Raw genomic sequence first — 25,965 nt, forward strand, 5'->3', positions numbered from 1 at the left:
GGCAGGATAGTTTTTCTCCCCTTGCTTAGTGATGTGGCATCCATACATGTGCTTATACAGTACAATGAAACAGCTTAAGCACAGATGCAATACAACAGTAATTACAAATCACAGAGACAGATAAAAGCAACCCAAACAAAAACAAAACAAACCTCTAATCATACTTTTTGCATTTCAAACAATAAAATTAAATATATATATATATTTAAGGAAGCATTACATTTTAAAGAAATTTTCAGTTTTAGTTCTTCTGCAAGAGTCTCCATTCCCTTAAGTTCTGAGCTGCTGTTCTTGAGCTTGTTCCAGAGACCAGGCTAGTCGTGATGATACTGACAGAAACGGGGTGAGCTGGAAATCGTCCGAGAATTGACAAAAAATAAAAGCCCCCAAAATAAACAACAAAGACGCACGCATTATAAATGAGAGATTCCATTTTAATAGCAGAGTGTAGAAAAGAAATTGGCAAAAAAAAATTCACATGAAAAAACATTTTACACAATTAATTATGTACAGAATAAAGTGTGTCTGGTTTCTGATGACAAATGTTTCGCTTTAGTCGAGTCCTCTTGCAGGATGCCATATACACCTGAAGCCATCAACTGAAACAAAACAAAAAAGAACAAAACAAAAACCATATACATAATCCCAGCTCCGGCTCCTCAAATATTGGGGCTGGCTGGGTTCATTTCAGCCCACTGGGCTTTTTGCTAAGCTTTCAGCAATTCCTGAATTTGTTGCAACTTCCAAACTACTGTCGGCAGTTTCTGTTTGCTTGGTCTTCTTGCCCTGGACGGTGCCTCCTCCCTTGCCTCCTGAGCCACCCTCTTTTCCCGGTGTTTCTTCAAGCCCAGGAAGGCAGGTTTCCGTATGCCCAGAAGCCTGACTTTCCGTACGGTCTCCACCGCAGCTCAGTGAAGACATTTCAACAGTGCCACCTTTGCTCTCCTCCACACATGGAAGAATCTCAGACATGGGAGAAGTGCCCTGCGTTTCTAGAACTGGCACGACCTCTGCTGTAGTAGCTCTATTTGAGGACTGCAAGCCAAGCTGCGACACAGCTGTTTTAGAAACCAGGGTGCAAGATTTATCTTTTTGATTAACAGAGGTTAATGTAACAAAATCAGTAATGTCCGTTTCATCCACTGTTTTTTCAGTGCCCAGTTTTACCTTAGTATCTTCCAAACAGAAATCAGCGCTTTTGAACTCCAGTTCTGCTTTCTGTGAGGGAGCCTCATTATGTTTCACATCTTCTGATTTCAAGGAATCTTTCACATCACCCACGCTGATATTTAGTGAGATGCTTTCAGATTGCTCAGTGTTAAATCCTGAGTGAGTGGTATTCAGATGAAAGCTGTTGCCTGCTGAGGTTCTTACAACCTCATGCTTTATTTCTGTGGGGTGGATAGCTCCTTCAGAAAGATGCCCTGTACAGGAATCCGCTGACAGAGCAACTACTGACTCTTGATTGACATCAGAGCGAGCTTTAGAAAAGCCTAAAGCCCCTACTTTTTTTGCATCTTTTTTGACAAGAACATCACCTAACACTGTATCAGATCCAGTGTGTCCCAATGACTTTTTTCCAACTTCAACTACTAACTCCACACTGGATCTGAGTTCAACAATGTTTGCTGTGCATGACTTGAGTAACCATGAGACTTCCTCCTTTTGAGTTTGGCTACCTAATACTGCATGGCCTGAAGGTTCACATCTAACCTTTCCTTGTACGTCTAATTTATTACGAGTCGTTTCTCTTGTGGTCAGATGTATGTCTGGTTGTATCACTGTCAATTCTGAAGCACTGAGTTCATTAGAATTAGTCTTTATTTCTACATTTGGAGTATGTGATAGCTCCCAACTACTTTCACAAGAAGTGGCCATGATGACCTGTTCACTATTACTAGTTCTAGTGTCCAGTTCACCTGGGCTTGTTGTCAATTCTAAAACCTTATTTGGGATTTCTGAAATCTGGGGACCTTCACCAAGGGCTTTGGACTGAGATACTTCCAAAGCGACACTCTGCACTTTTACATCTTTTAAGGAGGCATCAACAGAATTCTGCTCTGCCATTGATGCTACTAAAGCTTTTTTTTCTGATGAGTTTTGAGAACCACTGAGAGAGCCTGGACTGTCAGTTTCTGAATTGGTTCTACAACTTTCTCTTAACTTTTCCTTTGCCAAATGCAAATCTGCCAGACTTTTAATTTTGTTCTGTGTTTCAGGCAACACAGTCTTTGGGTGCTCTAAGCTAAGCTCAGATTTTACTTTTTTAGCTTGCCGGTCCTTCATCTCTGCATCTTTCTTCAAGGTACCAGGAATATTTGTTTCAGTAACTACAGTATTATTTGCATCTTCCTGTCCACCTTCCCCTTGGACCTCTGTCATACACGTATCACAGAACTCCTGACTGACAACTTTCTCTCCACCTGCTTTATCCACAAGTACCGTTTCTGCAGACATCTGAATACCAGAATCAGGTTTTTTTTCTGGCCATTCTGTGACTGACATTTCTGGTCTTTGTAGCTGGAGTGGCTTCTTGCTCACTTCTGCTTGATTCTCATCAGGAACCCAACTCCCTTTTACCTGATTACTGCACTGTGAGGAACTCTCCTCTTTCAATTTAGTCCGAACATCTGTTGAAAGAGGAGACTGTGATTTCTGACCTAGGGTCTCCTGAATACCATTTTCAGCATCAGGGCTCATCTCACTATTAAGTACTGAAGTCTCCTGGATTTCAATTTTCTCCAATTCCAAGCTTCTCTCGGCTGAGTGAACTTGGCTAAACTCAGTAGCTGCATTCTGGGAATCCTCTTTCAGGGAGTACGAGCTATTACTTGTTCTAGAAATTGCAAGTGAGTCTGCAGGTTTTGCTAGGTTAGAGTTTTCTCCGTTTGGAAGTGCTGAATTCCCAAGCTTGCTCTCAGCTGACCCCTTTCCACCACTACTGTAGAAAATGTCATAGAGATCTTTTGCATTGGCTGTGGCCAAGCAAGAGTTTCGTTTCTCTACTTTTTTTGCCTGCTCGTTAAAGACAGTAGGTGGTGGGGGAGGAGGGGGTCTCACGGGCATCGCCAGCATCGTCTGTTCACTCTCGGACACACCTGGAGCTACCTCATCTGCAGGGATAACAGCTGCCTGCTGGACTGCTGGGGGAGGAGGGGGTGGAGGTGGGATGTCAGAAGTCTGAGGAGACTCATTTTTCTCTGCTGCTTTCAAATTCTCCTCTGTCCCTTTTAAAATCACCTCTTCTCCACCAAAAGCTTTTGAGATGATATCGGGAGGCAGCAGAGGATCTGCACTGTTTTCTTTTACCACTGGCAGTGGTTTGGTGGTAGCTCCAGAGGATTTTATAGATAAGAAGGTGTTCAAAGGTGCTGGTTTGCTTACTGACGCAATAGCAGATTTCCTGAAAATCATGGTGGGGACTGGTAGATTGGGTAAAAATTTTGCCTGTATTGGTGTGGGAACAACTGGCGTCCATGAACTAGTGTGTGGAATAACAGTTTTCCCAGACAGCTTGATTTCAATAGGCTTGGCATGCAGTTTTGCAGGCAGACACTTGTTCTCCTCCTTTTCTTTGTTCCCTTCTATACTTTCCTCCTTTGATATAGCTGCTCCTGAGGTTTTATCCTCTGTCTTTTTCCAGCTGAATTTTCCAAAGGGAGACTGAATTGGTGTTTCCTTTTTTGGTTCCTCTTTCTTTTCTTCTTTTTTCTCCTCCTTCTCTTCCTTCTTCAGTTTAAGCTTGATACCCATTTTTTTCCCAGAAGAATCTATTTTTCCTTGAGTTTCACTAGTGCCTTCTCCAAGTTCTGGGATGTTCTTTGTTTCCTCTTTCTTTATTATTTTTGCTTTCTTCTCATCCTTCTCTTCCTTCTGCTTCTCAACCAGCTTCCGCTTTAGCTCGCTCTGCCGCCTGCGCTCTGTTTCCAGGACTACAGCCAATCCAGCTTGACGGTCTAGATTTCTCCTCTCTTCATAGAGTGGGTTTTCATCTATGTATTTCTGTGGAAATAAATGGCACAGTCTGAGCCACTGTTTCTCAAAAGGAAAAGGAAAACAAAACAAAACACAGCTCTAGAACAATTTTGACTTATTACAGAAATTCCTTTTCAACATTAAGAGAACAAGGAACTTCTTCCAACCAAGAAAGAGACGTGCTGAAAACCCCACATTTTGTGATCCAATGTCAAGTGGTGGCTTGGAACAGTGCTGTCACTCTACCAAAGAGTTGGAAAAATCAACAGTGGGACTTAAACCCAGTTTGAACTTTGTACGGATTAAAGATAAGTCTCTGTGTAGTGTAAGCTCTGCTTAGCTAGTTCACTCCAAGACAGAGAAGACAGTCAAATATTCATATGCTGAGCAGTCAAACGTAATTCTTAAGAGGGAAAGGAAGACAGACAGAAGTATAAGCCAACAAGAACATCATCTCACTCCTGATACCCCAGGTACCAACCTTGTATTTCTCATTGTGAGGATGACTTTTCACATGCTGTTCTGCTGAGATCTGATCTCCAAAAAACTCATGACACAGCTGACAATAATATCCAGTGATAGGAATCAGAAACTCAGAGCCTGAAATGGCCAAATAAAAACAATCAGAGAAACAGAATGTAATAAAAGAGAAGCTTTTAATAAAGCCAAATAAACATATCAAATAACAACAGCAAAACCTCCAGCAATGTTCCTGTTCATGCTTTTGGAATGGGTAATACTGCTCTCCTTTGTTTCCAGGATGACAATCACCAGTACAGGACAAAATACATAAAATGAAGAAGCCTAGTTATTACGGCCCAAAAACATATTCTTAGTGCTTCCATCTTCTTAAGACTATCCTCTATTCAAGCAGGTTAATAGTTCCTACCATCTCTATGTATTTTCTGTTTTGTGGTGCAGTCTGCTCAAATATTAAACACCTGGTTATAAAAAAAAGCAATGCACCTGCAATCTCATTGAAGTTTAGCAGATTGCATCCATTTGTCTACAGAAACCTAGATTAGCGATCTGAATTTATAGTGATTAATGACCAAAGACTGATCACTGGCAGGCCTGATTATGCTCAGTCAGATTTGTAATCTTATATGAATTCCCTAATCACTCACAGCTCCTTTCTCATGGCTTTCTTAGATTCTCTTTACTCACAGAGGCTACCCAGTACACAGCACTGAAGGGATACTTCTATGGAAAATGCATTGAAAGGAAGAGTCTGTTGCAGACTATATGAAGTACTGCATAATACCTGCCTGACCATGCTAAACCTTTATGGTCTTATCCTGAATCCTACTATGTTAGACAAAATTGCTTCAGAATCACACTGAAGAAAAAAAAAATGCCTAGCAGTCAAAGCAAAACCCAAAACTAGAAGGAAAAGATGACAAACTGTTTTCCCTACTCTCTCAATCCATGACCTTTTCATAAGAACAGCCAGGAAATTAAATCACTGGCCATTCGCTTAATAATAAGGTACCTAATAAGGTACAAAGTAGTTTCATTCTCTGAGCAACTGGAACCTGCTGGAGGGCAAAGGGAGAAGATACTCAGGCGGAGGAAAGAAAAAAAAAAAAAAAGTAACCTACCTTTGGCAGGAACAGTTATCTTATCAATGCGTTTTATGGAGTCTTGCTTGGTCTCACTCTGGGTCTTCAAAGCCCAAGGTCTGTTGTAAGGATCCAGGGTCTATTTGCACAGTGACAGAGGTATACAGGCTCATACATTACACTAACAAGGCAAATGCACTTGTTTTTCTTTTTAACACCCTTTCAGGACATTGAGCATTAAAAAAAAAGTGCGAATATTTACAAGAACTATGTTTTACTCTCCTTCCCCCCCCCGTTTTGAAATTTATAATAAGAAAATAACCTGTGAAAAAGATAAAATATGAATGAGATCAAAGTCCAGGTACTATATGAAAGAAAAATCTCAAATACCAGGTCCAAAGTGAACTGAACACTGAACACAAAAGCCCCATTTACACTAGTCAACACACTCTGGTAGCTGTACAAATTGCTGAAGTCCTACATTAGGGAACAAGAATTTTCTGAAAAGCAGCTTCTTGAGTTCATTACTACTTCAGTCTCTCTTGTAAAATGTACTTCTGTGATGTATGTTTTAGTGTTAATCTTTATTAGAATATGGAACACACTTAGTGAATGAAGCCTGGCACATACCTGTCTATGTTTCTTATTGTGCATGTGTGTGAAAAAGTCAAACATGGTCCCACAGATGGTATTGCAGTCCTTGCACCAATGGTTCCCTGCATCATAATATTCATAAATATTGGCCAGCTGGAAAGGATGTTTGGGTGGCTGCGAAGAGGATTCTGCTGGCTTCGGGCTTCTACCTCTGGGTTTTTCATTAGCTGGTTTCGACTCCTATATTAAATAAAAAGAAATATTTCTCTGAGACACAGTAGAACACACATAATGTTCTGGAACTCAGAACTTGCCTCCAGCAGAAGCCACGCACATACACAAAAAAAATATATATCACCTGCTTTTGAGCGCCCAGGCTAATTCCACCGTTTCAGAGAGCTGGTATTGCCGACTAAGACGCCGCGTGGCCACAGTGAAGCGCTTCCAATAGGGCTCCCAGATGTAACGGCTGGATGGTTGGCAGGGAACCAAAGAACCAAAGGCACAAATCCCCTATGGCATGCACCCATTCCCACTTTACGGGATCCACACAGAGATCTGCACAGTGCCAGTTTACAACGCTAGCCAAGCAATGCCAGGATGACCTAAAAGGGTTTCCCTGGAAGCATTCAAAAGTTACTGTAAACGTAGTTTAGATGAAAGCAGAATGAAAAAGTGAGTTGTGTGCCTGAAAGTATTTAACTCAGTCAGCTTAATCAGATTATTTGAAAGCAGTTGAATTCTCCAGAGGACTCATTGCTCAACAATTAGGGAACGGTGGTGTTATTTACCTAGGTAAATATGGTGAAGCATCTCGCGTTTTAAACATGTGATATTTACATTTACATTGATTTTTACAGAAAGACGCCTTAAAGTGAAACACAGACGTTTCAGGACTCTAGCCAAAAATTATGTGTTTAGCTCAGAATCTTGATGTAAACACTTAACATTTCAGAGCAGCAAAACAAATAATCCTGGAAATAGGTAGTGAATGAGCCCTGCTGATGTGGATTATCAGCGCTAGACAGTACCTGTGAATTTTGAGTTTTGATTTACATTTTGAATGGCTGAAAGCCCATCATATTATCATTGCTAATTTGCATGACAGTCTGGAAAAAAATAACATCTCAACTTAGCAACCCCGGGTTGGTTGCACAATTTCCAAGTTATTCAATATTGGACTCAAAAAAAAAAAAAAAAAAAACCTCAGCAGTTTAAAAAATTTTAAAAACAAAAGAAAACCACCACACTTGCCTTACATGAAATGCCTTCTGATAAACAGGGATGTGTTCTCTCCCATTAGCAGCCCCACATGCAACACACACTGTAAATCAAACAATGACAAGACACCCAGGCCCCTCTGCACCACCCAGCCCCATGCTCACACATTTTCTCAGACAAGGAAAAGATCCAACTATGCGCTACAAGAAGCACAAGAACAGATGTTCACGATGTCTGAGAAGTGTTATTTAACACTTACAGACATACATCCACCCAGTATAGCCTATAAATGCTGCTTCATTCACAACTTCTAAAAAGACAGGGCTTCTTGGATAAACAGATGGCAGCTACCTCTACCTCCTGTTTGTGCTTCTTCTACATTCAGCAGATATTCAATGGCATGCAGATGACAATATTTCAGCTCAGTATCAACAGAAACATGAGAAATATCTCCAAGAGCCTCTTGCAATTTGCAGGTTTTTAGATCCCAGGACAGACCACCTGTTTGGTACAAGGCTAGGCCCACCCTTGCAATAACTGCATAATTATAACATAAAAATACAGGTTCAGCAGCAAGGGAGCAGGTGCAAAACAGCTTGCAAATGAAGAGAAAGACAAACAAACGCTCTTGTCCTTAGCCTGGCCAAGTCAATTGATGTCAGTGCCAAAAGAACTGCACTATCTTTCTTTTCATGAATCTTAAAGACTCAGCTCAGTGCCTACAGATATCTGAAAACATTATATATTCCTGGCCAAAACTCAGATTTTTCCATGCTGAAATAAGAAACTATGAAAGAGGAAACAATTCATTACAGGTTTAGAGAATAAAACAACAGGACTTAACATAATAAAAAATACATTAACATATGCTGTATCTCAAGCAAAGAAAGCAACATAACTTCATATGCTGCGAGACTGAATAAACACTCTTCCCACTTTAATTTTATAATTCCGTACCTGATGCAAATGATTTGTGAAAATAAGAGAATACCAGACTCGGATGTTTCAAGAGACAACAAAAACAAAACACAAAAACAAGCCTTAAAATGAAAGACTGGATGAGTTCTCTGAACCAGACTAAAACAAAGCATAGGGGAAACCTTACGGGATACAGCTGCCAGTGACCTTGTAGGACAAACCTCTTTCCCTTTCTAACCCTCTCTTCTCTGAAAAAATGCACAGTGAGGTCAGGCCTACACAAAAAGCATCTATCACCTCCCACCATCTGTACCTGTTGCATTTACACTAGAAGAAGAGGATAACAAATCTTCTGAACATATACACAACCTTTCAGATGCTACTGTTAGCAACTACCAGTAGCATATACAGCTTCTAGAGTAAAAATTTTCTGGGATGGGTAAGCCTATACTGCGTTCCATCACTCCATCAGTACAGACTATACCAGAGACCACAGTGATGCATACTGACGTTTCTTAACAGAGAACATGTAGCATGTACATAATAATGACTTTAACCTAATAATCACATGTAACTTTGGCCCCACTTTATTAACATATTCACTTGCTCAGAAGATTAACATGCTTCAAACTCAGAGTGTTTAAACACTTGTCCTCTTGTCATGGAGCTGATGCCAAATTACACACATGCATGTTACTATTCAAGCCAACCAACAGCTCAACAAAACCAAGATTAAAACTAGTGAGTGGTACTGGAGTACCCCAACCTTGAGGGAAATTACAAACAGCAACACATTTACTCTCACCTGCACAAATGATCAAAATCAGCACGTGAGATATGATAACAAATGACATCAAATGATTTTCTAGTAACATTTGGCAATAACTCTTCTCTTTGTGGGAAGATTGTTAGCATACAAGCCAGAAGATTTTACCTTGTTGGAGGAAGATGTTTTCTCCAGACCTTTTGTACTGTCTGACTTGCTGTTCTTTTCTGAGGAATCTTTGGTTTCCACAGACGGTTTCCGGGGTTTTTCAAATATGTTAATTCCCAGGATCTGGGCTACTTTATCAAGCTCAGATTGTTTCTTCTCTGCTGCATCGGATTCTTTATGCAGCTCGGAAATCTCTTTCATAATATTCTCTTGCAGCCTGTTCACCTCAACTAACAAGGGGTCTTTGTGTCCATCCTTCTCGCGACGTTTTTTCCTCAACATCTCTCCTGAGCCAATCAAGGAAGTAGAAGAGGCGGAAATGCAACAGAAAAAAAGTTGTAAAATCTGTACAACTATTCCATCAACAAGTAAAATAGTTATATTAAATGTTATGGTTCAATTTTGAGTAAGCAGTGAAAATAGAAGTGATTCTGAGGTAGAATATCACTAGATCTGCAAGATCCACCTCTATAATGATTGCTTTAATATACACCCCTAACAGAAGCACTGTAATCCTCAAGAGAAAGAGTCAATTTAATAATCACTGTTTTCTTGTGTGACCAAAAGCAAACTTGTTTTGTAAGTCAACCTTAAATTAAATCCTTAAATGTTTATTTTCCAGGAAGGAAAGAAATTAATATTTACTCGGGTCAAACAGAAATTTGAAAACGATACAAAAAAGATGTCAACAATGCCCAGAGAGGCCTTTTCCTTCTCCAGATGCGATTCGTGAAAATTTGAAAGGCACACTGATGAGTCTTCAGTTAGCATTTTTCACTTTTTTTAAAGAAGCACTTAAAGTACAGTTCATTTAACTCATCGAGCTGTCAAAGAAGCTATAAGTTGAGCAACTGCTTGCTTCAATTTAACAGTTATATTTTGACATAATTAATTTTAGCATACTAATTAGGCCATTGCTTTCTCAAGAGTTCTGCACTATCCAGAGCTTCTAAACACTAGTTTTAAAATACAGACTATTATTACTTTGGACTTCACATCTCCTAGGAGGTACTGGGATTTGTGACATGTTCCAGTGAAAAAGAAAAACGGGGCTGTGGAGGGACTGTACCTTGTTGTTTACGAAGCCTGTCCAACTCAGTCTTTAAATAATAAAGCTTCTTCTGCCGTGCTTCTCGTTCATTCTTCAGTTTCTCTCTCTCTTCTATCACCTAAACAGATTGGAAGAGGACTGGATTTTCCTCTTTTCCCAACACAGGTTAATCAGTCTTGTGAGAATGACAGCAAGGCCTCAGTTTGCCACTCCCAAAGCATTAACCATTATTCTTACAATGTTCTGGAATATTTAATATGATAAATACACCTCTTTCTCTGCATTTGCTGGTACTATATCTCTATTCGTGCTTTAGCTCCAAGAGGGTGATTTTTCCTCTTGTCTTAAGTAGGCCAATTTATTAGTGCTGTTACTGCCACTAACATGTACCATTATAGAAATTTTAGTTCAAGTTTTATAAGCCAGCCATTGATATGACAAGACAGAGAATATGGCTCACACTAACCTGTTAGCAGCCTACGCAGCCATTTTTCAATGCAGTATTTTGCATTTTCCAAAAGTGCTCTGCTTATCAGATCATTTCCCAAGGCACTCGGACTCAACTGTCTGCCTTTTTAGAGAGGTAAGATCAATGCTGACCAGCTCTTCAAACCTCATGCAGCATCTTTACAGGGGGCACATTTCACCAGTGACAAGAGACCCCAAAGCCCTTCACCTTGCCTCTTGCTTTGACTCTGCCCTATTTTACTTCATGTTTTTATTTCAACTTGATCTCAACTGTATCTGAAATGAAACCCCTTGATGAAGTTACCTTCTTGTTCAATAAAGTAAACACTGCTATGAGGAGTTGATACAGAAGAGTTTTCATAATTTTTCCCTGATTCTCACAGAGAAAAACAGGAAAAATGAAAAAGAAACCCGAATAGTTCTTTCACCATGCTCTCAAACTTCAATTTTCAAGACACAAACCACAATTTGTTACCTTCACAATGCTCCTAAGGCTTACTAACGGCTCCTTCCTCAAACAAACAAGAACCGATCCAAGGCCTTGTCTTCACTACCACTCTGCTAGGCCAAATGTTGGTCTCTAGAGCAGACACAGCATAAACCAACGGAAGGGATTCTACCAACACAGTTAGGCCACCTCTTGAATGCCTCACGATTAAAAAACAGCAAAACAAATAGGAAAAAGAATACATTAATACAGCTATGACGGTTCTGGTTTTTGTTTTTCAATTGCCAGCACAGAGACATCAACTGAAGGATGCAGCTTTTATACTCCCAGTTATCCCATGTACAGCAGCAAAACTAGGGAGCAGACCCAAGCCAAAGAAGTCTGCAGTGCACGTAAAGCCCTGGGAGTTTGGACCAGGTACGTGAGCTCCTGAGGATGCCGGGGGGCAGCAGGAAACCACACACCTTCAGCCAACATAGTTCTCCCAAAAGTGCCCCAGCTCCATTAACACCAAAATTCAACTGTGTCAACAGAAGAAATTACTACTCCTATAAGCAGTTAATGCTCACTTATAGACCAAAAATTGGATGTGACCTCTTCTCTTGAGCCCCTTGGATCCAGTGGTCCAGCTTTCCATGGTCTGATTTGTTCTGAGGAGGGCGATATAACTGAGTAGGTAAAAAGCCTCCAGTCTCTGCCATATGCTGCTCTTCTACTAGCAGGATCTACCAACACAATTTATCATTAGCCCAGCTGTACTGAAAGAGTCTCTCCGATGTAGATACACCCTTATTTAGCATCAAAGATCAATACGACATCACTCTGAAAACCCAAAAAACTTGTAGGAATTTTCCAGTCTTTTGACAGTTTATTAACTACAGAGTCCTATTTTAAAACACGTTATTCCCCCCTCCTCTTGAAAGATCATACAATCCAAAATGTAACTATTTAAGGGAAATACAAAATCTATTACCTAAAATGATACCAGATGCACAAAGTAACAAAAAAAAAATCCCTTAATTTAATTTTGTAATTCTTGTAAGAGGTAACTAAAATAAATGCAGAGGGAAAACTGTATGCAACTAAATAAGTATACAGTTTAGTATGTATTTACAAGTACCAAATACAGTTACCGCTGTGGTATTATTATATAGCACAAACCATATCCAAGAAAATATATCTCCTCAATACGGTCTACATCCATCAAGCATTTGGCACCCAAGTTAGAACAGTTACTCAGTTTTTGAAAGAAACAGGTATCTCCACAGACACATCCTCTTTACTTAGACATTTCATTTCAATATCTAACTCACTGGAGTAAAGACAGGCTGTGGTCACCATGTGCTTTTTTCTTTTCTTTTTTTTTTTCCAATAAGCTGCTGCCTGGTCCTAAAAACTTTAGCTTTGTGCTTGCTTTTGAGCTGTTCAGCTGTAACCTAGGAGCATGCAGCACTGTGGGCTTTAAATATAATTTTTAAAAACTGCTATGGAGTAATAGAGGCCAATGCCTCGAATTTTTAACAAAAGCAAATTCAATCCAAATGTTTTTAAATGAGAACCATTCGGTGGGGGGGGAAGTGTATCTGAGGAGGAAAAGGCCTTTATCCTAGCAAGCAAGCAGTCCAACATATTTTCATATATTAGAAAGAGCTGAAGGATAAAACACCAAAAAATAACACAGATTAAATTCAAGTGACCTATCCAAGTATCTACAGACAATTTACTCACCTTCTGCTTCTGAGCTGCCCGATTTTTTTCATCCGACATCTTTTCTGTGGTGTTTTTGAGAGGATGTGAAGAGAGCCGAAGAGGGGCTTTGGACTGAGCCGGAGTGGTGGGGACGTGAACAAGCACGGAGCCATCTCTTTTTAAATCAGGGCCATCTTTTTCTATGGAGACTGTCTCAATCACCCGGAGATTGGGACGTGTGGGGTTTGCAGACATGGCCATGCTAAGAAGCCCATGGGTCTCTGGCAGGGTAGGATTGGGCTGCTGGGCAGGCGGGTACATGGGCCAACCGGGGGCTGCATATGCCATATAATGCCCATAGGCATCGTATGCTGGGGGGGCCATTGTGGGAGGGGGATAGTTTGGGGGCATTTGAGTGGCTGAAAATTGAGAATAGTTGGGTATTTGGTACTGGGAAACAGAAGTGGGTGGAGGTGGTAAACTAGGAGGAGCAGGTGGAACTGAGGGAATGAGAGATACAGAAGGAAGAGTCTGTTCTGGCATACATGGAGGTATCTCCTGTCCCACTGGCTTGCTCTTATTATAGTCTGTTTTCTGAAAAGAGGATGAATCTTTAGACTGCGGGAAGGAGACAGGAGGGGACGCTGAGCGCTGCTGCCCTGATTCTGGGGATCGGGTATCGCTCCGACTGCGACGCAAGTCCCAGGAGTCCAGTCTGCGAGCGTCTGAAGAGCGGCGGTCAGGCGAGCGGGACGTCAGCTTCTTGCCATGAAGGCGTTCCTGGGTACGAACTGCCAGTTTCCCGATTTCAGCTACACCAATGTCCAGTCCAATAGTTTTGAGCAAGTCATGGATCTTCGCGTACTCGGCATTAGGCTCCTCTAAAGTATCCAACTTGGCAGCTGGAGCAGCAGCAGGAGGTGGACTCACTTTCTGGCCTATTAGTTCATTACCATAGCTCACTGGTGGCTTCTGAAGAGGGAGAGATTCAGTTTTGGGATCTTCATCCTCATCACCATAAAGAAATTTCTCTTCATCTTCAATGTCAGGAAAACTGCGCCTCCTCTTCTCCTGAGCACTCACGGAATCAGCCATCATGCCCAGGATGCGGGAGAAACCACTGCCATCCTGACTGGCCCTCTCGTGGGGCAGCAGGAAGTCGGTATGGCGATCAGCAGCCTCTGACTTGGGCTCTACTTTCTCCTTGTGACTTAAAAAGCTTCCGAACTTCTCTTCAAATGTGAAAGTGTCCTTGGTAGCCCCAGAAAGTGGAGTCCACCCATACAAACCGTCCCGCAACTCCTTGTTTGCAGACTCCACAACAGAGTCTTTGTTAAACCGTTTGAGAAAGTTCTCCACTTCAGAGGCAAAAGGAGAAGCATCAGTGCTCTGGGGCAAAGACGAATGGCTAGAAAGAGGAGGAAGACCCTTGCTGGGAGCAGGGCTGCTTGAAAAGCCCTCAGACTGAAAGAAAGAGAAGTTATCATTTAATACAGTACATGGTGAAGAGGTACTTACCTCAGAGAACAAAGGAAGGTGGTAATTTCTCTTCAAGTTTACAATTTTAAAAAGAGTTTAAAAAGACAATATACAGTTGAAAGAGAATGGAGAACACAAAATGAGTCATCTAGAGACTCTGGAATGTTACGTCTGGAACTGAATGCTCATCCAAGAGAATACATAAAATCACAGTCCCATTTCACTAGATTTTCTAGCAAGTTTAAGAGCTGGAACTTTCAGATTTAAATTCTGCAGGATAAACTCAGCTGCTTTGAGTTTAATCACATACAAATAGGTTATTACGCCTTAAGACAGGTAAAAGCAACTGCACTGATCTTATTTCCACTCACTTCTGTCTGTAGCAGATACGCATCACTAACGTCACGCTAAACACGATTACCAATAATATATGTTGGAACATCTCCTGAGATAAACATGCCACTTGCAAAACAAGACAGATGAGTACAAAAGTCTAATAAACAGTCATGTGCTGAAATGTGAGACAAGAAAGTATTCCATTTATCACAGTTGGATACCACTCCAATTGCCCTAATTTTTAGACTGAAGTGGTACAGTTTGGATATAAACTAAGTTGGGATTATCCCAACCTATAGCCAAATGAAAAGAATAAAGGAAACTCAAAGATGTTTTCAGTTGGTGGTACCAAGAATACACTAGGCATACCAAGATGCACTACTGTTTTCTAAAACTACACAAAAACAGAGGCATTGCAACAGGCAGAGATGTTCAACCGAAGTTCTGGCTGTATGGGCTGATAAGAGGCTCATGGCACTTCCTATAAAGCTGAGCCTGAACCCAGCATCTTGGACTAATTTTCAGCAAGGACAATTCATTATGTCTCAGATTCTATACACACACGATTCTTGGTTAACTTGGTTAATAGTTGAAACATTCTAATGCAGTGTTAGCTTGTATAGGCATGCAAAAAAAATAACACCTGTACTCTCAAAGACACAAAAATGTAACGATTGGACTTTTCCTCTTTAAAAAACAATCTGAGGTATAGTATCACAAAGTCATTGTTTTAGAAACCAGAAGCCTAAAAAGCCAGGCAGAGAGATCAAACCTGAGCGGGAGATTCTACTTCCATCTCCACTCTTTTCTTCAGGATTGATTTTTTGGGCATGGAAGGTGTTTCCTCGGGCCTGTATGTATACCGAGGCTCAGAAGCCTGTAGCGTGCTAGTCAGACCAGGGATCACATAACCACTCCCTGGAGAATCATGATTCAAGTTTCTACTGCGCTCCTCCTCTTCTCGTTTCCTCCTGGCACGGTCAAGCTCTCGAAATTCTTCATTCAGATAGGATGGGCTTGGACTCCTACTGCGGCTTCGCCTGCGGTAGTTTCGTGTTCCTGATGAGAAACCTTGATGATCTCCACTCACACCGTGCATCTTCTCATCCTTTTCATACCGTGGCCGCTTTATTTCTCGTCCTCTCTCTTCTGGCCTTGGTGGGTAGGAGGATTTCCTGAGTTTGTCACTGTCTCTGTCAGATCCACGAGGCAGCTCTTCTCGACGACCATAGTGTGGACTATAATCAGACCGGTGGAGGAAAACATCTCGGTTGCGATAGTCTTCATCATGTCTCATGGTGTAAGGACTTGATGGTTGATCTTCATGTGATGGGTACCTCTCAAGGCCCCGAGAACATGGGAGACCTCTGGTGAATATCGGACCATCCGCCATGTCATCCCTGCATAAATGAGATATAGAAGTAGGTGCTTGAGTCAGAGAAAACAAAGTCTTACTCCCGCTCAAGAGTAATAAGTTTCCAAATCAGTTCCAACAGAAAGCAGTATTTTATATACTTAAAGAGGGGGAGGCAGTGGGGGAGAATAAGTGGGTTTTAATGGCACTCTACTTCCTTCCTGCAGGAAGTAACCTGCACATAAAGCAGTGTAAATAATTCACCTTATATTGCAGGAGAGCCTTAAAAAAATGATGGGATGGATTTATTTCTGTGAAGGATAAAAACTACACTTTTCTTTAAAGAAAACAATAATAATAATAATAAAATACTATCATGTTTCAGACCATGATCCCTTTCCTCACCTCACCCAGGAGGTGCCAAGGTCACATTTCATGTGAATTATTCAAGGCATAATTCAATTTCATGCTGGCACATAAAACAAGATCCTTATCATGCCTTTAGCTGCAGATAAGAACCATAAATTCAAGCAATCTTTTCTGTCAGTGACAGATCTGTAAACAGGACTGTCACTAGCCACACAAACCACTATACCCAAAACGAATCAAAAATCTTCAAGAAGATATATAAAGAAAAGAGACAGTAAATTGACGAGCATCATTCCTCTGTGCCAGCCTCTGCATTATTTACGCAGTGGATTTCCATATGGCATATCACCAAAATAGCTGTATCACCTGCAGTACCTTCTTTTGGACTGCTGCCTACAAGCATCACCAAGTAGCAGTTCTAATTAAGCCCTTTTTCCCCATCTCCGGAAAATTTTCTGGAATTTGCCTTTAAATCAGACAGAAACGAACCAAACCACTTGAAAATTGCCAGCTGCTACTTTTGTTGTTTTCATTTTCAGATACATCAAATTTGGCTAGGTACGCCAAGAATGGGAAACAGGAGTGTTCCTTAGGAGCAATCAATGGGACAGAAACCCTAGAGAAAAGTCTCACCAAGTGCCAAATGCATCAAATTTTCAATAAACTACACAGTACATGGCTGCCAAACATCACCACCTCCTACTCACAAAATCTGCTTTGTAGAGGGGCAGTGACACCTCAGAAAGAAAGAAAACAAAATAGCCTCTATCCAAACAAACAAAAAAAGAAAACATACAGATAAAACCACCAGACTAAAAACTAGTTAATGTGACCAAATGAAGTATTTTTATCGAGTACAGTTATCCTCATAGTTTATATACACATATCTGAGAACAAAAACAATGCAAAATTTCACTTTGTATTTTCCAGTATCTACTCTGATCTGCCTCATTTCAAATAATTCCACACATTACTGGATGCTTTATCCAGTCCGAGATACACACACCTTCACATACTGAGATGTTCCTTAGCACTGCCCTGTGGGTCACAGTAAAGGCAGCAGCAACAAGACTTCACTGTAGCTATGGTGAGTACACGAGTACTAGATGATACCTCTGCAGCAAACGAGACACTTCCACCCACTCCAAAAACTTCAAAACATCTAAAAAGTCGTTGGATTAAGGTTCAGATATAAATGCTGTTGTTTGCAGCCTATTTAAAAGAACTTCTCTAATTCTGAGTGCAAATGTCTCTTTCCACTTTCACCATTAGTCTTCCTGAGCTCCTGCTATACTCGGACAAAGCGCATGAACACCCCGGTAACCTAAGAGATGTATTTCACCATACACACTCAGTTGACTTTGTGCACGTAATTTACTTGCATGATTGCCAGGTGTCACCTGCAAAACAAATGTTCTGACTGCACTGGCAAAACAAAGGAAAGAAAGGAACAGCAAATCTAACATGTTTAGAACCAGAAAGAGGTTCCAAAACACTGAATAGAAAAGAAGCAAATTTAAGACAGGTATATCAGACCCAAAGGCTACATACAGCTTTATTTGCCTCATAAGGGTTATTTGCCTTACAGAAACTGAGGTTCCTTTTTTTTTTTTTCTTTTTTTTCCTTTCTCCTGTAAATACAGTCCAACTGAGATATGTCTATCTTGGTCAGTTTGGGTGTCTTTTGGGACAGCAACGCCCACTGAAGGACACACAATCTTCAGAGAGGATACAGGGTGGTACCAGCCCAACCATCTCTTAGTCCAACTAATTTATGAGTTACTTGACCTTGCAATAGCAGAAAAGAAAAACAGATCACAAGCAATACGCAGATAACACCTCAAAGGACCATAACTTGCTTTCTGGTAATTTATTTATTCATTTGTCTGCACACAGAAATAGAAATAAGTACTACTATTCTGCTCTAAGTATCCTACTGGACTCCACCTAAATCTTAGGGGAGGCCAGAGGAGCTGTTCAAACTCAGCCAACGGTCATTCTTGACATTATGTCAAATCACCTATTTCAGCACATAGTTTCATAAAGGCCAAGTCTCTGCAGTGATGTGGTCTAAGCTTTTGAGACAACTTCAGGTGAAAGAAATGGTGGGGTGCTCTGAGTAGCTTACATCTACTCAGAGAGTTTATAGAATATCCTAAAAATACTGAGCGGGGGGAAGACAATTTGGGGGATAAGATATATTCTTCAAGTATGCTAAGACTTCACTTTGATAGATTCTGGGACACAAGTAAAAAGACTGATACATTATTCTGCTGAAATAGAAGATTGAAGCTACTTAGGGGATGTGGAAGTCACCAGCCAGTGGTGTTCAGGATGCTTATTTAGATATGTGCAAGAGGCCACCTGCCATAGAAACTAGGGGCAAAATCTTATAGATATTTTAGGATTGACCTGCAAGTGGACAAACAGGGAAATTCACCAGGGGCATCCTGGAATCCACTGCTGAAGGAGAATACAAAAGCATTCCTGAATCCAAAAGCATCCCTGAATTCTCTCCTTTGATATTTTATTTACTTTATATGCTAATGAACTCCTCTACCATCCTAAGGCCTTGCCAGTTATAGAGAATAACTTGTAAAGTCTCTCGAGTAGCTGGCAAAAATACCTGAGAATAACTAAATTCATTAATGTTTGCTCCAATTACTTCAATATCTGAAGACATATCCTCAGAAAACACCCTACTTTTTTTTAAATAAGAAAGATCATCTGCCTAATATCAAAAACAAGACAATTCAAAGCAACCTCTACCTTTAAAGCGCAGAGATTCATGTTCAGTTGATTGCTCAGTAGCAGGACAACCTCTCAGAGAAGAAAAAATTTTAGTAAAAAGAAGGTATAAACAAAGCATTTAACCAACTACATAATATGCTTTAAAAGCAATAAATGGATAAACAGTGAGGAAATCTGCAAGTAAGAAGAAGAAATAGGCAGAGGCTTTAGGAAAAGCTAAGGGATGGCCAGGTTCTCATGTACTTTAAGCTTGTGGACAGTGGGCACAGTCACACAACCTACACAAAACACTGGACAAAAAAGAAAAACCTAAACAACACAGACTTACTGCGCACCCACAAAACACGTATGCGGGAAACCACCTGAAAATTGAGGACTATTTTATCTCACTTTCTATTCTTCTAATTCTGACTCATCTGTCACTTTTATACCTTCTCAGGAGTCTCTTCTGATCTTTTTTTTTTTTTTTTTTTTTTACTTATATGGGCTCCATAATGCACATAAAGTGAAAGTTCTTCACTTAGCAAGTAAATCAAGGCCTTCCCAGTAGTCATTTTCACACTTCGAACAAAACAAACTCTGTTTTACATGATGCTACTTCTAGCCCTGAACACACTCACAGAACAGGACAACCGTAAAACCTCAGTGGAGAAGAGAAAGCACCAGGGAACTCCCTCACCCCTCCTTCTTCATTTGCCAGAGCAGTAAAATGCCAGCTCTCCTTCAGACCGCCTCCAGCTCCCTCCAGCCACTGTCCCTATGATGTCTGACTACATTTACTTCCCCTCTGCAGTGTTCACAAAGTCAAAGCAGTAAATTTTCTTCAAGCTACATGAGCACTTTCTTCTGGACTGTTCTGAAAAATCAAGAAAGCAGGTTATTCCTCAATAGATGAGAAAGTCGAAGCTGTAAGCTATCCATAAACAAGCTTCCTTCCTCAGGACCAGGTAGGTTCAAAAGAAACTGAAGAAGATGGCTTAAGCTATGAAACTCCTTACTGCAAAATACTCTGGTCACTTGTAATGTATATGGATTCCATAAACTGCAGACAAATTCCTAGAAGGAATATCTGTCCAGGGTTACTAGGACCACAACAAGCAGCTTTTGCTCAGGAATTCCCTGAACAACAACTTGCTGGAGGCAGTGGGAGTAGCGCAGAGAAGCCTCACTACGTGCCTGTCCTATTACTCTCTTTCCCCAGGCATTCCCTGTTGGTCCCACCAGAGACAGGACGCTGGGCTAACTCGACATCAGGTCTCACGCGCTCCAGCCATTCCCAAGCTCTTACTGTGTCACGCTCGAATCCCCACGTGCAGAGGACCGTACCTGTCACTCAGGTTATCAATTGGTGAGCCCAGTCTATCAGGCAGTCTCCTCCGCTCTGCCGTGCCAACGCAATACCGGTCATTCCCAACAGTAATCCGCAAACTCTGTTCCAGGGAAGACTCAGAGCGGAGACTCGGTGAACGTCTCTGTAAATTGAAGAAAGAGTGCAAGCCCATCAATCACAGAGTTTGATCTCAGCTACAGAAAGGCAAGTGATCCTGCTTTGCTTCATGTATGAGACTTGGAGTGGTCAAATCAATTAAATTAAATTAAATGAACAGAATAACATTTGTTCTAAATATCCCAATTGCCTATAGCTGCTGAAAAAAGGTGAGGGTACCGAGCGCTATAGATTTCTTATTCCAGCTGCCAGTAACAAGCTCCATATTTACTTTAGCTAGAATGGAAATCTTAAACTCCAAAATGCCTTCAATAAACTACTGTTTTGGAAGGTGCAAGAACAGAGTTCAAAAAGTCCAAGAGTTGCTGCTGTGCTCCTTTCTTGGTAGGAGGAAAAGCAGCTAAACAAACATAGCATGAAAGAAAAACAGTGCCAGGAATTTCTTAATAAAAGTGTCTGAATTTCTATGGCTTTCCATAGAAATTCCATTTCCATTGTTCTAATAACAACATGAACCAAAGGATAAACCAGTGCAAACACAGAGTTTCCCCACACTGATGCCTCCAACAGTTTTCTTGTTGTCTCATGCCACTTTCAGTAGATAAACATGACATAATAACAAAAACACCAGCACCTGAAGGAATACCTTCTACAGTGCAATTCCCACCAGCTGGTAGCGCCAAATCAGACTTAAGTAAAGTAGGCTGCCTTTGAAAAAGTTACAGCAGAGAAGACCTGAGCTAACTGCCACCCTACAGACCTCCCTTTGGAAACATGCTCAATATAGAAAATGTCATTACTGTTCGCATAACTAGTTACACTTCCAATCTTTCCGAGGACAGCACCAGAATTCAGGAATGGTTCAAGTCAGGGGAGCTTGGTAAGAAACAGATGAGGCTGTCTGAAGACTGAGATACATTTTTTTTTTTTAAACAGCAAGGTTCATGTTCCACTTAGCAAGAAGCAATGAAGCAGCCTGAGCTGTGCCAAGACAGACACACACCGCATATTGCTCTCACAGCTGAAACAGGAGCAGCAAGCTGCAGGGACATGGCCTTGTCTGCATCCATGCTGCCCACCTTGAGAAGATGTAGGAGACTCAGCTCGACCCTCCAGGCCACCAAAAAGAAGGAGCTACACAATGTTCCATGAGAAAGCAAAAGAACTCCCTCACGAATATGCCTGAACAAAATTTACTTGCAGTACAAGAAGCCATTGTGCACATAACCTTGTTCTGAGCTAACATGTTACTCATTTCTGTTGTGCACCACTAATTTGAATCCAAGCATTTATCAGAACTCAATTTACTTTCTAAGAGCTACCACACTGAACAGCACCACGCTGCTCTGGAAGAGTCTGCCTGAGCTGTAACACAGAAGACACATCTCATACACCCACACTTTGAAAGTTCAAACACACCCAGGTCAACACCGAACTTTGAGGGCTGCTCGCAAAAGTGAGGATTTTGAGGGGCATCTTATTGCCAGCAAGACTGCCGGCAAGCCGGGCACATGCATGACAGCCATCTCCAGAGAGGTGATGATGATATCTCAGAAGAAACTTCACAGCAATGGAGAAAACACTTAGAAAGTTTGGGATGTTAAACATGGAGCAAGTCCAACATGAGAAACTCAAGCCTGCCTAAATCTGAGGTTTGCGCGAGTGAACAGAAGGCACCAGACTTTGGTTTAGATCGTTCCAACCTGAAAGCTCTGTGAGGCAAAGCAGTAAGTACATGATTCACAAGCACATCTCCCAGGGACAGCAGTTCAGGGGATTCCTACTTGAACTCTGCATTTTATTTAGTTTGAAAAAAAAAAAAAGTAAGTTTTAACAGCTTTTCCATTTGGGAGGTCAATCAACACTAACCTTAACCTCCCCGTTGTACGGCCACTTTTTCCTTTCCTACCTGTAACTCCAAAACAGTAGTCACCTCTGCTATGTAAACACACAGGCTTCAACTAGCTCTTCATTTTATCCTTCTTTGCTGACCCCAAAATACCCCAGTCCTCTCATTTCAGCCAACTTGCTCACAAAGAAAGCAAAGGACCTAAAAGAAACTATAAAAAGAAGCAAGCATGCAGGTCAGTAGGGACAAGTGCAAGGAGCAAGAATGCGGCAGCCTTGTGAGAATGAAGTTCCCCAAAATTTCTCCGTGCATAGCTCTGACCTCCATCTTTTCCATTTCAGCTTTTGATACCTCCTCCCAGACCTGCACTGTCACTTCATGCTCTTACATCTCACAGTTTTCCTCAGCTCCCAAGAAATGGACACCACCAATATTTCCAGTGTCCAATGCACATCTCTTCTGGCCTTCAGCATCCCAGTTACACAGGAAAAATGAGCAACAACCTGCAGACACCCTGGGAATGTGCGCTCCCTATCTCAGAAATAGAGCTCTCAGAATCAAGAATAGGAAATAAGAAACCTCAAAGAGGTTTCCCGTACCCCTTCCATATTCCAGTTCATATAAAGTGAATGGACAGTATCTCAGAATTTGTCTTTAAATCTTTTTAACTTTTCAGCCTCATGCCCTTTTCCCATCAGTGTCTCCATTCCACATCCTACATCCTCCAATTACCTTTATGCATATATGTCCCCTCTTTGTTGAGACCCTTTTCATCTCAGCCCTCTACCTCAATTCACATCCGTTCAGCGATAGCTCCAAGAGTTCTCTTACAGGTTTATGTAACCCTCCTCCTTTACTCACTTTATATCCTCAAACTTCCAGAGAGGGAGTCTTAATCCATCTAAGTCTAAAACCTTTATGAAAACTTTCCCGGGCCCAACATCACTGCCATTTGCTTTATTTTGTACACATTTAGTTCCACAATTTGGGAAACATCAGCCTAAGTGCAGCTTTTACCTTTTTCTAATTAATACTGTTTGCTAAACAATACTTTTCCAACGTAAAAGTAATCTGTCTATATACTTTATGCTTAATAAAATCACTTCAAATTAAGCAGTGCTAAAAGGATGAATATTTTTTAGTGGACAAAACCCCCACGCCAGAAGCATGCACAATACGCAGTCTCTAAGCGTTACTTTCATTAGGCTTTAGCGTAGCCCTGAGAGAGCACAGTTAAGTTCAAGAGCTATATTAAATCATATCTCATTATTGTGACAGCTGTTTTCCTAAAGAAAGCTTTTTCTTAAGTAGAGTAATAGCCTTGCTGTAAATAAAAAAGGAAAGAAAAAAAGCATTTAGCAACACCGTTCAGCACAAGCTAACTTGCTAAAGCCTAATTTCAAAGATGAGCAATTTTCTATCCTTTTTCCGTGAAATGACAGCAGGCAAGAAAAAACATCAAGAATCTGGGACAATTTGCTGGGATGGCTACAGCAGCCTGGGGCAAAAGGGTGCAAAATAACTTTGGGAAAAGAGCATTTGTGAAGAATAATATTTGTGCAAAATGTTAGCAGTTTTTCTCCACGGGGGCTAGATGGCTGCAAGCCAAAGACTCCCTCAAGCACTGAGAGCTTCACTTGCAGCCCGCACAGGCACCAGGCGCAGGGACCATACAGCCCGTCACAGGCACAGTTAGACAACAGACCGACTGATGGTGAAAAGCCTCTTGTAAAGTTGTGCTCCCGCTTCCCAAACTGGCAGCCCTTCAGGTTGGGCCACCGTGACTGTTCGTGAAGCTACAGCATGAACTCACATGATCCTGATTAAGAACAACCTCCTTTAAGAAAATGCATTCTTTTCAACCCGGATCTGATCAGTCCTGGAATTTCCTGAGCCACCCCACGACAGCTGGCACGAGTGGGACAGTGCTGTAGCAGCCCAGCAAGCGACAACCAGAGGCAAACCTCTCAGCCCAACATAACTGTAAAATCCAACATTATCTTCCCATACCTTCAGGGTAGCTCACCTTTAAATAACAAACAGCTTCAACAGCTGAGTGTTAACTCCACTACAATCACGTGTAATCTCTGCTGTGGCAACATCTCCAAGAAAACCCAGCAAGAACCTGCGCTGCCACCACAAGGGACCATCCCACTCTTTATTTCGGCGCCAGCGCGCAGTGGATCACACAGCCAAGGCATTTTTTGCTGGATTCACTTTCAGCCGTATCGGTTCCCCAGAGCGGTTCATCCTGCTTCAGGAACGCAAGCGGGTGCCCAGCGCAGGAGAGCAGAACAGGCAGCAGAGTGAGGGGAGAACAGCGAACGGGCTGATCCTTTTAACCGCGCACACGCCACAGTCTAAGATGTCACAGGGCAAAAGCCTCTTCTTCCAGCACACTGCAAGTATACAGCGCATTGACTCCACGCTGCCAACAGCAGCTACGGGACACGGCAATCCTGGTGTCAAGGAGTAACCACAGGAAGTGAATGGATCCGTCTGCTCAAAAACCCCTACAGCTCTACACTTTCACTTGGCATGAGGGTGTTTGCCCCCACAGTGGTATCACCTCAGAGGCAAAACCAGAGCTTCGGGTGCCCTGATCGCTCCTGCCTGGGCTGAGTATGAAGACGGGAGCACCTTTTGCACTGTTCACCCTGGAGAGCAACGGGAGGGTTATTGGAGGGTAACGCTCACAACATGACTCTGTAACAGCCTCTTCGCTGGAGGCCCATGACAGCTGGGAGTATCCTGTGTAAAAAGCCACCATCCCACAAACTAAACCAGATCCGTATAGGAGCATTAAACCCTGTCAAGTGAAGGAAAGCAGCCACCTAGCCACCCTCTGCATTGCTAAAAGATAGCATCACCTCTGAGCCTTATCTAAAATGGCTCAGGGCGACAGAACAGACAAGACGCAGCAATAAACAGGCAAACTACACATCCAACGCAGAGCCCAGTCTTCCCCCCGCCACCCCTCCTTCGGCTCCCTAAGGCGCGGGGGGCACCGCTCCTCCCCGCGCGCTTAGGGCAGCCCGGGCCGGCGCCGCCCGCGGCCTGTCCCTTACCCGGCGCTCCTTACCCGGCTGCCGCTGCTGTCGCCGTGCTCGCTGCCGCGGCGGCCGCGGGCAGCGCCGGGCCCCGGCGCGGCGGGCGGCGAGGGCGGCCTCCTGCCGCGGTGCGGCGAAGGCGAGCGGCGGCAGGCGGCGCGGTGGCCGGAGGGCGAGCGGTGGCGGCGCGGCGGCGAAGCGGGGCGCGGCGGCGAAGCGGGGGCGGGCGGCGGCGGCGGCAGCGGAGGCCGCCCGCGGCCTGGCCCAGGCGCTGAGGCGCCGGAGCGGGAGGAGGCGCGCGGGGCCGACGAGGCGCCGCTCTCCTTCAGGCGGTGCGAGGAGGGCGCGGGGCCGGAGCGGCCGCTGCCGGAGCGGTACATGGCGGCGATGGCGGCGGCGCGGGGGTCGCGGGGGCCTCCCCAAAGGCGCCGGCTGCGCCAGAGCCGCCCCCCGCGCACGCTCAGGAGCCC

The 25,965-nt window shown here is 42.5% G+C and overlaps 1 protein-coding gene across 1 annotated transcript; it reads right to left on the bottom strand.

Annotated features, from left to right (window-relative positions):
* Positions 1-413: 413 nt before the first annotated feature.
* On the bottom strand, positions 414-25,875 carry ZNF318 (zinc finger protein 318). The gene is made up of 10 exons (XM_088524190.1): positions 25,528-25,875; positions 20,476-20,621; positions 15,448-16,075; positions 12,900-14,324; positions 10,274-10,373; positions 9,205-9,491; positions 6,168-6,371; positions 5,577-5,676; positions 4,457-4,575; positions 414-4,002 (listed from the first exon to the last, which is right to left on the bottom strand). The coding sequence occupies exons 1-10, from the start codon at positions 25,873-25,875 to the stop codon at positions 688-690; spliced, it is 6,672 nt and encodes a 2,223-aa protein (XP_088380316.1). The 3' UTR covers positions 414-687.
* Positions 25,876-25,965: the final 90 nt, after the last annotated feature.

This window comes from Tinamus guttatus, unplaced genomic scaffold (genome assembly GCF_059628265.1).
Source record: "Tinamus guttatus ecotype Peru unplaced genomic scaffold, ASM5962826v1 Tinamus_guttatus_pri_ptg000208l, whole genome shotgun sequence".
Classification (NCBI taxonomy): domain Eukaryota; kingdom Metazoa; phylum Chordata; class Aves; order Tinamiformes; family Tinamidae; genus Tinamus; species Tinamus guttatus.

Excerpts from the sequence above, each read along its gene's own strand:
- ZNF318 (XM_088524190.1), bottom strand. The coding sequence starts at position 25,875 with ATGTACCGCTCCGGCAGCGGCCGCTCCGGCCCCGCGCCCTCCTCGCAC. Across the intron at positions 20,622-25,527 it reads GCGACAGCAGCGGCAGCCGG|AGACGTTCACCGAGTCTCCG; the intron begins GTAAGGAGCGCC and ends TTCAATTTACAG. Across the intron at positions 5,677-6,167 it reads ACAATAAGAAACATAGACAG|ACCCTGGATCCTTACAACAG; the intron begins GTATGTGCCAGG and ends CTGTGCAAATAG.